This window comes from Triturus cristatus, chromosome 12 (assembly GCF_964204655.1).
Source record: "Triturus cristatus chromosome 12, aTriCri1.1, whole genome shotgun sequence".
Lineage (NCBI taxonomy): Eukaryota > Metazoa > Chordata > Amphibia > Caudata > Salamandridae > Triturus > Triturus cristatus.
The window spans coordinates 168684270-168696643 of record NC_140595.1 but is presented as its reverse complement, the minus strand read 5'-3'; the positions used below and the strand labels follow the sequence as shown (position 1 = coordinate 168696643).

General features: G+C 42.8%; 1 protein-coding gene across 2 annotated transcripts in view; it reads right to left on the bottom strand.

Moving 5' to 3' along the window:
• Nucleotides 1-12144, bottom strand: part of OTUD7B (OTU deubiquitinase 7B) — a 383776-nt gene extending 371632 nt beyond the window's left edge. Inside the window, exon 1 of one of the 2 annotated variants that reach the window (XM_085639066.1) lies at nt 11854-12144. In XM_085639066.1, the coding sequence (XP_085495192.1) occupies nt 11854-11866 (13 nt within the window). In that variant the 5' untranslated portion in view covers nt 11867-12144. The remainder of the gene's footprint in view (nt 1-11853) is intronic. The other variant, XM_085639065.1, reaches the window with a different exon arrangement.
• Nucleotides 12145-12374: the final 230 nt, after the last annotated feature.

Genomic DNA, 12374 nt, shown 5'->3' with positions numbered 1-12374 from the left:
TCTGCAGTAATAAGGGTGTCCGGGAGGAGATGGTTCCAGACCCAAGAGGACAACTAACTTACATGACTCCCTTCCAAATAAGGCAAACTTAACCATGGCTCAGAAAGTAACATCGACGTGGACATTAAGTAGTGTTCTTTTGCTAAATAGAAAAAATATGCGAGTGTACAGATTTCTCTAAAATACAAAATTCCAATTCAGCTAATAACTTTCATAGAGTGCTTAGTACACCAATTCAGAAAACCCCTCAAACTCATTTAATTAAACCATAACTGCTAGTAATCCCAGCTTCCCACTCATTAGCAATTCATAAACTGTCTATTTGGGCTCTAAATGGTGATAACCAAACTTAACGCGCAACAAATATTAGGATAACAAAACATAAGAATGATACTGTTGCTGGGCATCGTAAATCACAGGTGTTACTTTTACCCAATTTAATGGTGCTCAATTACACACACCTTGTAAAGATGGAAGGCAGAGCTGGTCTTGCTGATATTTTAACTTGTGATCTAGAGGTTTTAATATTTTTGGGGGTGTAATAGGCCTGTGAATTCAAAGTAGCATGAATGTAATAAAATCCCTATAGTTTCAGAACAGTGGCAACTAGACCAATTTTATAGCACAGAGAATGGACTCTAGTTGGGGTGTATATTGGTTTTATGAGAACAGCTCATTTCGCTGAAAAAAATCTAAGAGTGCTAAACCAACGATAAACGTCTTGATCCATGTGAAGAAGGAAAGCTGAGAACCAAAGAAAGCGCCTAAGACTTTGCCTCTGGCTCAATAGCTGTGCAGCAGAATAACTGAGAGAAGCAAGTAAGTAAGAACTGATGTGACGTGGGATAGTAGCCGCACTTTACAAATGCTTGATTGATTGACATACTTATTGGCCGAGCACGCATCAGCAGACATTTTTTGGGGTGTTGCTATGCAGAGGCAGTTAGTTGGCAGACGACTACTGTTGGTTGGTGGTTAGGCAATAGGATATTCCTTGGAGGTAGTCTCTTCACTTCATTGGAGGAACAATAGGGGCATTACGCACACTGGGAGATAAAACCACAGGTTCATTCTTGGGCTAAAAAATGGGGCACAATGGCAATAAATAAACTAGCCCTGCTTTTGTGACGTGAAAGATCTGAAACGTCTTGCAGAATGTAATTACATTTTATCCTCTGTTTGAAAACCTTACATTTTCACTGTAACAAGTGACAATCTTCTACCTATGCTACAGTCTGGGTACTCAGATGAAGCTTCTTGACAAAGGCATCTACAGATGGTCTCTGGTGTGTAGAGGGTGACACAGAAAGTTTATTTTCTAGTACAAGTAACATCCCATAATCCTGAAAGTGATAATACACAGAAGAACATAACTGCTTAATGAATTAACAGATAAAAATAAAACCTCGCACTGCAAAAATGTGAAGTATCGTTAACTGGAAAATAATACATTTTATCACAGAAAGTAAGCCTACTCCACAAGCAGCACCCAGTCAGAACAATCCATGTGTGATACTGAACTACTTTAGTAAATACGTTCTCTACTTAACAGGTAAATAAAACAAGTGCAAAGATTTAGAGAAAAAAACACAATGTTATGAATAGATTACACCTACAGAATAAATACCATAACGATAGAGCAGATATACTTCAACATTCCCAAGTAAAGAATTTAGAACAAGAACCTGCCAGGAGCAAATTTCAAACAAAACACATTTGTACAGATCCCAGAAACCAGGTATGTAGTAAACTCGTGATGCTTCCCCGCTGCATCCATTTTAGTGGCACCCCAAGAGCAATCACTAACTTACAAACCATCCTCGGTGAAAAGACGGTGGAATAGACGCGGCTTACAGCACACGCGAGGCGCAGTCCTGTAAGCTCCCCTCGGCTTGCTCGACCTGCTCATGAGTCATGATCCTCTCCATATAAACACATGGCCTCGAAAATCCGGCACTGGAGAAACCTTTAATTATCAGCTGCCTGCGAACCACCACCCTCGCACTGCCACAGGACCAGGCTCATTCGGTTAAAGGCACCATTCTTGTTCAAGCACTGCCAACGTCCCGGGTTTCAAATGGTCTTGGACCCAAATGCAGGCCACCGATGGAAAATGCCACTGTGCAGGATGGTGTGCAATTTACAGATCCTCCTTACTGTGTGGATGAAAAGCTGCTGTGTGCAGAGCTGATGACAGTAGAAGGAGGATTTCCATTGGTTGAAAAATAACAGTATTCATCATCGTTAAAACTTTGAATTTTAAACAATATATCTCAGAAAGGAGAACCTAGCGCAGCAGCCAGCTAAGTGGACTATTAACATAAGAAATACCACAAAGGGAACTGCAGAACTGCTCAAAGCTGCCAGCTTACAGAAACCCCTAAAGTGCATGCCTCTCTTACACACTTAAATCATTCACACTGCTAAGCACTGCATCCTAGAACACAATGACCGCACCTTGGTGGCCATCATACACGACACAGAAATACTTCCAACATGGGAGCCCAAAAGAAAGACAAAACCCTTCCAACCACACACCCATGTAGGTAAGTGCTTCAGCATCTCACACTTGGTTAGTAAACGCCATATAAATGTTGCAATGGAATACTATATAGTCTGTGATAAAAGCAGTTCACTCGAGCCGCCATTGCCCTTTACTTTAATAGTGCCGAGAATGCCCAAGCGTAGGCAGGATAAAAAAAAAGGCAGCCTACTGGGTTAACTGCACTGCATGTGCAAAGTCCACAAAAGATCCCCGGGCTGATTTAGATTCTTATATAAAGAATATCACGCCTCACCCCGGCAAGCTTCACGGGCACAGAGCAATCGCCATCATTGGGCACTGAACACTAGAGGGTTCCGATCAATGGATGGTGAAAGTGTCCAGGAAACACATGCTTCTTCTGCACCAAGTGAAGCTCGCGAGGTCAATCCGTGATCCAGCCGTTTGACCCGTGCGAGTGAATGGCAAAGGTTATGAAAGCAGTCATTCCGCAGTCATCAGCAGGTGCAATGCCTGCTGCAGGCCGTAAAACAAAGCAGCAAACACAAGTGAGGACAGTAAGGTTATACTGGGGTCGGTAGGAAGGTAGGTAAGTATTTTTAACCAACAGTGATGCCATATGCCATAAAATTACTTCAATATCCTACACGCCCGTTCAACTTTGTTCTTCAGGAAAAAAGGCTAAACAAAAAGGTAAAAACAATCAAACAAAAATCCCAAGCAAACGAGGTTAAACACCATGAAAGGCGCATTCAACTGAACGCTTCCCGGCCTTTTCAGCGGATAGGAATCACACGTTTATTCTATACGCAAGTTTAGTGCACTTCATGGTTAAAAGTCGACAAAAAATAAAACTGACGGATTTTCAATCAAAAAGAACATTACTTTCCTGAGTTTAAATGACAAAATCCAAAGGCTATTCGAAAATTGTGGCGCAGCAGCTTTAGGGTGTACTGTAATCCAGAAGGGATAGGTGTTAGATATCGATATATTGTTGGGTCACATGAATCAATCTGTCCCCCTGTATATTCTGCACCCAGTTACAACTAGTTAAGGTCCACCAGTGACCTAGGCGTTAGAAAATAAATGGCAACGGTTGCAAGAGCAAGCATTCCACTGTCGCTATCAGGTGAAAAGATTGATGACGGCTGTTAAACAAAACTGCGTTACAACAAAAACTCCCCCTCCGACAGGTGCTCTGAAAATGGGGAACCTTCTATCTCTAAAACCTAAATCTGCTAATCTTAAGAAAGAACAAGCATTGACAAAGTCAATCGATCCTGCCAGCGAGAAAGTAATTAGCTTTACTAATGTTGCTAAACATGTTCTACGGCAGCGTGGTTGTGCAGAATAACAAAAAGTCAAGGCTTTGCTTCCTGGCCGCTCCGCTGGACAGCTCTGTATAAAGAGAGGTCTGTTGGCCCAGGTGAATATATGTGGAAGGCATCTTGCAATAGTGACCTATGCAAGTACCTACGCCACTGCTGCTAATGTTGATGTCTACATCCCGAAACCTATGTGTGTTAAGAGTTTATTCAACTAAAATACATAACAACTATTTTATGGAGCCTTGAGTGATTGTGGACTGGAAGAGGAGCAACCACACACTCTGCGCTCACGTGCCAAGATGGGCCAACTGTACATGTATATGGAACTAATTGAGTTGCAAGTATGTCTCCTATCTGCATGATGCTGAAAGCGAGCACTGACAGCCCGCGGCTTCTGCTTTCAATTCTGACTGATGAGCTTTATATTTCAAAATGGAGCTTTATATTTCAAATGGAGCTTGGGGTCGAATGTTTCTGCAGCTGTGACTTACTTAGGCAGTGTCTAAGCCTGTTAAAGACATGAGAGCCCTTTTTAACTGCTGTTCAAGCCCTTCAAAGGCCTCATTTGAGCCACTTACGGTTGACCTGCACAGCTTTGTTTAACAAGCATTTGCAATGCAATAGGTCTCGCATTTATGAGAGTTTGAGCTATTGGCATTGTAAATGATAATGCCTTTTATTTATGTTTTGGTCTTTAAAACATAAATAAAATTGTCATTTACAATTCCAATAACTTAAATTTGCGTAAATGCGAGACCTATTGCATTGCAAATGCTAGTTGAATACTGTGCTTCATAGGACCCGGAGCAGGATTATGAAAAGGCCTGATGTAGGATCATCTGTTTCCAACAATCCTACCCCAAGTCATACTCACTGCTTGAAAGACCGGCAGCGAAGCCCACCCGAGCTAGACTTCCCTTCAGATCAGTGATCCTTGCTTCCTCTGAATCCCTTCCATCAAACTTTCAGCTCTGTCCTTGTCAAACATGTAAACTCGGATCAGCTGTCAAACTCATTGGAGTCTACATTAGAGATATCAGGCATCACCTACCCTTGGCCTCCGAACCAGAGGCGTAGCAAGGACGCCATGATACCTAATGCAACAAGGAAACTGACTACCCCAAGCTCCTTGTTAAGTTTAAACAGATCCAGAGCTGGTGCAACTGCACCTACTGCACAATTGATAGCTTTGACCCGTCTCCGACCACGTGAAATAAATTCACCTGAAGCTGTTCGCTGTGAGTCATTCATGCCGGCTAGTGCGGAAAACCTAGCTTTCCCTCTTTCAGTAACTTGCACACTACATGATCAGTCCGTCATGCACCTGACGAGTGAGCCATATTTAGCTACGGGGGAGGCTGTCTTTAATATGCTTCATAGATCCCGGCAGATTGGGCGGGGGGGGGCTCATGAATACACATCACGGCGCCTCGCACGGACAGAAACAGCTCAGATCCAGGACAGGCTGTAACTCACCAGCTGATGGATTATCTGCACGGGCGGCGACGGGCTGTGAGCCCCCAATTGGTGAGGATAGAAACTGCTCTACCCCGGCCACGCAAACAACATGATTCCGTCCAAAAGTTTATTTTGTTACCGGATAAAAATATGCATTTAATTCAAGGTCTCCCAAAAAAGCAGGAACTGCGACACAAATATCACGTGCGATGCCATATGTGATGCTATGGCTGCAGCTTGTACACTGGACTGGAGAGGAACACATTCTATTATCACAAATGCTACACAAAAACAAAAGGCCTCAGTCTGCCTCAGAGAGTCACGCAGCACCGGGTCCTACCGAGAGCTGGGTTCTGATTATACGTTTTTTAACTAATGAATTTCTAATTTGTATGCAATTCCACACACATTTAGTAAATGTTTATGATTCTGCTGGCACTCCTGGCTATGCACACGCACACAAGCCATTGGATCACCGTTCGGCTACGATTTTTTGACTTTGGAATTTAAATTACGTAAGTGAGCACACAGCTACTAATCGGAACAAGCTGTCGCCACGCCATTGCGCGAATGAGAAAAAAAAAAGTGCTCACCCAGTAATTAAAAGACACAGTGTAACGCCGCAAGTAAAAGATCCAGTCCGGGTGGGCAGGGCCAAAAGGAGACAGGGCGGTAACAAGGAGGGACTAAGAAGCTTCATTTACAATCGAAAGCCTGCCTTTAGCATGGACGATGGCACAAGCCAATGGGTACAAGGGGCGGGGCTTAAACTCCACTTCTGAAATATCCTGATTACAAGAAGCCTCACAGAGCGAGCAGCGCATGTGTGCTGCAAGGCAGGTCTGCAAGACCTAAAAAGCACTATGACGCGGCAACGCAGGCCGTGACATAGAGCTATTTTTTTCTGACATCTGGTGGGGGTAGGCTACATAGACAACGGGATGGAGGGTGGTAAGGAGCAATAGGATGGTAAAAATAATAAAAGTGCTATGACATTTCCAGAAATTGCTGTGTCATAGCGCTATTTTTTTTTCTTATAGCAGTGGGTGTGGGGCAAAACAGACAGCGGGTGGTGGGAGCGAAGAAGCCACACAGACTATGGGAGGGTGGTGGTGGTGGGATAAAAGCAACATGAACACTTGTGGGGCAGAAGCAGTATGGGAAGCAGAAATAAAATAGTACCTAAAGCACAGTGAGCAGTGGAAGGAAAACAGAAGGACACTTATAAAAGTAAATCAATCAGTACATGGTCGCTGCTTCAAACTGCTGAACAGGAAGTGACATCTGCAAGAGCTAGTCAAATAGGAAGCAACGAATAAGAGTGATAATGAAGCCAATCTAAGATAAGTACTGGGCGGTCTCCAAGCTCCTTACTGTACACAATAACCCTCGCAGCGACAGTCCACACACTGTCGGCAGGCGAGACATAACAATGATAAAACAGGCAAAACATCCCTCAAAAGAAAAGAAAAAGTGTGAACAAAATTAGAATCCATATTTATGACTGCAGCTTCCCAGCCCATTGGTATCTTTTGAAGGCCCTATATGTCACTCTGCCTCAGACAAAAAGCATTTGAGGCAAAAGTAATCTCTTATTTCTTCATAACTTTTGTACAGAACCACATGCTGTCTTTTGACCACCAGGTGAATTCACAACGATTAAGACACAGTGGGAGGGGCAATGTTTTTCTTGATTCCTGGGGCCACATCCAATAAATGTTAAATACTCCACAGACCAGCAAAACAAGACAACATATTCAATTTAAAATCTTGCAGACATTTTAAAATTTAGCAGCACTGATCCTCAATTTAAGACACTAAATAAACGTATTTTTAAATAGGATTTATCTATTACAAAAACAAGCATTTACACTTAATTCAAGAAACTAGGACATCATTTTTCAGGAAGATTTACCTATCACAAAAGAAATATATATATATTTTTAAAGTGCAAAGATACATTTAGTTTGCATCTGCCAATACCTCCTGTAAAGATTGATATTATATATATCTCACACAATTAAAACCATCAACTACTGACAATCCTAGATTTGGTGTAATATGTACTGTACATTTCATTAATATTAAACCCTCAAGACAATGTAAACGCAAAATAAAAAAAGACTAATTGCAACTCTAAGCATAAGTTATGCAACAACACCACAAAAACACCCAGCTTTGAAATGAGTATTTCAAGAATGTTAGTTGATTTAGAAAGGCTTTCACCACCTCCCACTTCTGTCACAAAGTTGAACACAGAGATGCTGCCAGGAACGCAAGAGCCACAAGCCAGCGTGAAATACTTGTGGACAGTGATTCTGTTCATAACAAAACGCCCCCGCAGTACTTCTAGAATCGTGGAGCTATAACATTTGCATCCAAACAATGCACTGCGCGCTGACCAAAGATAGCAATGTTCATAGAGACAGGCTCGTTTACAAAAGTCAAACTGCGTTGCTTCAACGAGCAATTCATTCAAACGCGGGCTGGGTAAACATGCAACAAGTTCAGGGTGATGTCTCATGTGCATCACTCTGTTCCATACTGTTTTGTAAATATTATCAAGCTCTCTGATTACAAGACAGATGATCATGTCCCCAGGCAATGAATAGAGAGGTTGGTCAACAGAGACACACCCAGCCGGGTGTGTCTTGGCTGCTAATACCCTGTCATCTGATGATTCCTGGCATACTTCTAGCGACAGAACAAAATGATAAAATAATATTTTTTTACAGGCTGATAAATATACCAGGAATATCTATACTATCTATATATTGCAGTCTGTTCGCCCCTGGCTATGCCTTTTTCCTAGACGCTAGGGAGATTATAGTAGAAACATTTGACTGGTCAATATGATGTGGTAATCTCAATAAAGTGCCACAGGCCAACTCTCTGATGGATTTCCCTACATGTGGCCATCTCGCACCAGCCGGAAATGTTCACAGAACACAAAGCGCCAAGGGGAACAATCTCAAAAATATTTGAGTCAGAAGAAACGTGGCAGCATTATGCAATGAATCGCCTCGCCAAATACTTTGCATTTTCTGTTACATAATTCTTACTAGCAAAGACTCAATAACACACACCTAGGAGGGGCACAAAAACATTCACCCGGAAAAGAGACGTGGTTTTCTGATCTCTAAACAAGAGGTCGGTCACTAAAACTAGACGTAACAAAGCTAACCGCCGACCACGCTATCTCACCAAAAACATTCTTCAGTCCACTCCTGCATTGAGAATGTGCGATGCCCAGACCTGCAGATGTGTGCTCGCTCTTTGAGAGTGTGCACGGTGTTTGTAAACATGATCCCCACGCACTAGCATAAATGCTTTCAATCGGCGTCGTTTTCAAGGCAGACGTAACGTAACCAGTTTAGACGGCAGGTGCCAATGAGTGCAGACTGCGTGCGCCGTATCACGCAAGGCCGAGCTCACGACAAAGGGAAAACGTGATGGGGTGGATACATGTTGCAAAAGAGACAACAGAGAGACGTCGGCCAGCCTAGCTAGCTCACATCAGAGGAATGCTGCTTCAAAAGCAAAAGGAAGAACATACTCGTAAAGTGGGAAAGTCTGCATGATATGGCATTACATGTAAAGTGGTAAATATGGAATTCGCCAACTAACACTTTCAAGAAAGATAAAGGGATCAATGTTAAGCAGCCATCACCAGGCTGACTGGGAGAGCGACGCGACTTGCTACAACCCTATCGGGGGATGGACACATGCCTTGTTGTAGCGGTTTGTTTTCAACCAATCCAAAAAACACATATTTGAGTCCCGTCCACTTAAAAGGTCCAGCCACTCACCTCCATCTAGGTGCTGTCAATATATCATCAGTAAGTCCCATTACACACAGGACAACCTCATGTTATTTTCCAGTTATTGATAGGCAACCTCTTTAAGAAGAGAAGACGTTGAAAGCAACACGTTCATCTATCTGACCAGAGAGTTAATATTTGGTAATAAGTCAAGAGGGGGTTAAGCAAGCACTAGAAATAGGGAGGGGTCTATATCTCTAAGGTACTACATACAATTTCCACATAAATCCCCTGTCGTTTGTCTAACTTACCATTTCACCTCGAAGGTGTCTCTAATAGCAGGGAAAAACAAGGGGATGATGGACGGAGCGCTGAAACTTTTCAGACGCTCACCCCCAGTCACAGTTCCGAGTTGAATCTATCATCGTTCTTTAGCTCACTTCGTCACCCCAGTTCAGACCCAGCCATATGCAAAATCAGTCTTGGCCCTGTTCCTCATGGGAACAGCCAGCCCGAAAAGCCAAGCCTGGCATAGTGAGCAAAAGAACGATGGATTAAACCCAGATCTGTGACTGGGGGTGAGTGGTTGAAAGGTTTCAGCCCTCCGACCATCCTCTTGTTGTGTCTCGAATAGCAGAAACAGGCGCGATGCTCCTAAACCTTCACTAACAACTGAAGAGCCATCTCCATTGGAAATTACTTATATATAAACTACCTATTGTGACCTACTCTGAGGGGCACCTGCAGAACACACTGTGCTACAAACCACCAAGTTCAGCCCTAATTAGGCCCAATAAATGATCAAAAAGCAGAGCCTTTAAAATAAAATGTGTGCAATAATTTAGCTGGCAGAAGCAAAAGAAATAATACATCCGATTTAATCCATGACTTACATGCAACATTATATAAGTTGGTGATACTGTCAAATTTTCCATGGAAACATATGCAAGTTTGGCTGGTTGCTTCCCCACTGTACCAAACTTTGTGCTCAAAGGCAAATCATCTCATCTCCCTGAGTCCCTTTAAATTTCAAAGTTGCAGAATGTATAGATGTATTAGATATGTATATAAATACATATGCATTCAGCTGTGCAGAATTAAATAAATAATGTATTTTTATTGTAAACTGTGGGAGAGGTAATAAGCAATGAAAGGCGAAGCCTCAAGTGAATCATAATGCGCCTCAACAAAGGTATACAATACATTATACAGTTCTACTCTGTGTCTCTCCATAACTATTTCCATGGTATTTTGTCATGTGTACTTGCTTTAACAAAGGGTATTTACCCGAAATCTGGAGGCAACTGGTTAAATTTGTACAGCATGCCAAAATTGCATTGAAGAGACCTTGTGACACTTCGAAGAGTTGTTTCCCTGAGTAAAGTAATTGTTACGTGAAATCTGGAGACAGTAAAAAGTGTTTCTTATGTCAACTTTGCTGTAACATAGTAAAAAACACACATTTTAGCTTTGAACTTATAGCAATAAATGTGTGCATGTGTATTTATTAGTAAAGTTGTTCTAAATTCTGTTATTGGGCCACATTTATTTTCACTGTGATGTATAATATATATATATACACACACAAAATATGTTGCATTTACAAATGTGTGCTTCAATACATGTTGATCAATGATAACCCTATATATTATGGTCATTCGTATAGCAGTAACAAATCAGACCTTTAATAGACGCAGAATAGTCCAATTATCGGACACAAGTACAGAATAGACAACAAATGCACAGAAGCAATAGCCATCATATGTCTATTTAAGAAAATGCCAAACATAGTCAACTACTGCATATTCCAAGAAGCTTGATTCTATCTGTTAAAAAATTATGTTAGTTGTATTAGACCCCATATAAACAAGCTTCCCAAGTACGCTCGTTTTCACCAGAATGACGAAGTTGTGATCTATGCCTTTCCTCAATGAACAGCGAAACGATGATTTTAGTACAGAATACACATAGCTGTATGGAGTGGTCAGTTATAGCGTACCACAACAAACGTACTGTAACTATCATATACACCAATATAAGACTACCATCTACAGAGATGAAAATCCAGTCCATTTACACGAGCCATAGGTTTGCAGAAATATCATGTTAGTCTTTAAAGGTGACATTGGTGGCAAGAAAGGCTTATCACATTTATACGTTTTTGAACCTGCTTATATAGCTATTCCCCAACAAGAGCTACTAGTTACCATGAACATATGATGTGCTAAACTGCATACTAATCTGTATAACAATGATTTGGAGAGGCATTTAATAACAATCAAACCCAACAAGAGGTAGTATGTAGGTAGGTGTCTAGAGTAATTGGGTCGGCAGTGACGATCAGCTCTGTGTTCAGGCAACATAATCTGGGGTCGAGCATTATATCTGAGCGTACAGCATAACTTGGGTGTATGGGGCAACGCCATGAGATCGGGAGGTTGTATGCCGTGTGTGAGGGGATAAGTAGCATTAGCTTAGTCATGTCTACACTTCAGCGGATGTGGTGGTTTCAGAAACTATGCGCATTAGTTTTGAGGACTGGCTGTCAGACTCTTGCTGGGCAGCGATGCTCAGCCGGATCTTGTGTCTGAACCGGCACACTCTGGAAGGGACCCTGTGGTGAGAAGGGATGCTCTATGAAGAACAAACTCTGATAGTTCTGTGGGGTGCCATTCAGACTAGATGTAAAGTTATGCCCCTTACGGGACTCTGCTCAGGGATAGCCAGCTTGCAGGGCGGGGATTGCTCTGTGTCCAAAGTCTGAGAAGCGGCCCACACACAAGCAGCGGCGGCGCGGAGTTACCTTTTGACAGCATGTTGTCCTCTGCCGGCGCTCAGGGCGGCAGACGCGGTCTCATATCCCGGACCTCCAGACTCTCTACTGCTGTTATCTTTACTCGGCTGGAGTGGAACCTTACTGGACTGGACTGGACGCGCAGAAAATCGTTATTACTTCTGTCCGGCCTCTGCTGTACAACCCGGCCCTGTGTATGACTGAACTAGCGCTCCGCCAACACAGTCCGACAGGAAACAAACACAAGACGCCCCCCTCCCTGCACCCGCCCCCACTCCTAACCTTAGCCCTCCCCGGAACTGACGAGTTGGCACAATAACACACCGCCGGAACTGACGAGCGCGGCCCTTTGTTTTCCGCCGGACATTTTCAGCAGGAGCACCTATGGCGAAGTTAAAGGCTCATTAAAGACATCACAACAACTGGCCTGCGTACGTCCGGCGACGCAGGGGCTATGTCCTTACAAGCGGACATGTTAAAGTCAGGCAAATAGTTCGCAAGTCATTTTCACGCTGCAGCCTGGTCTTAAT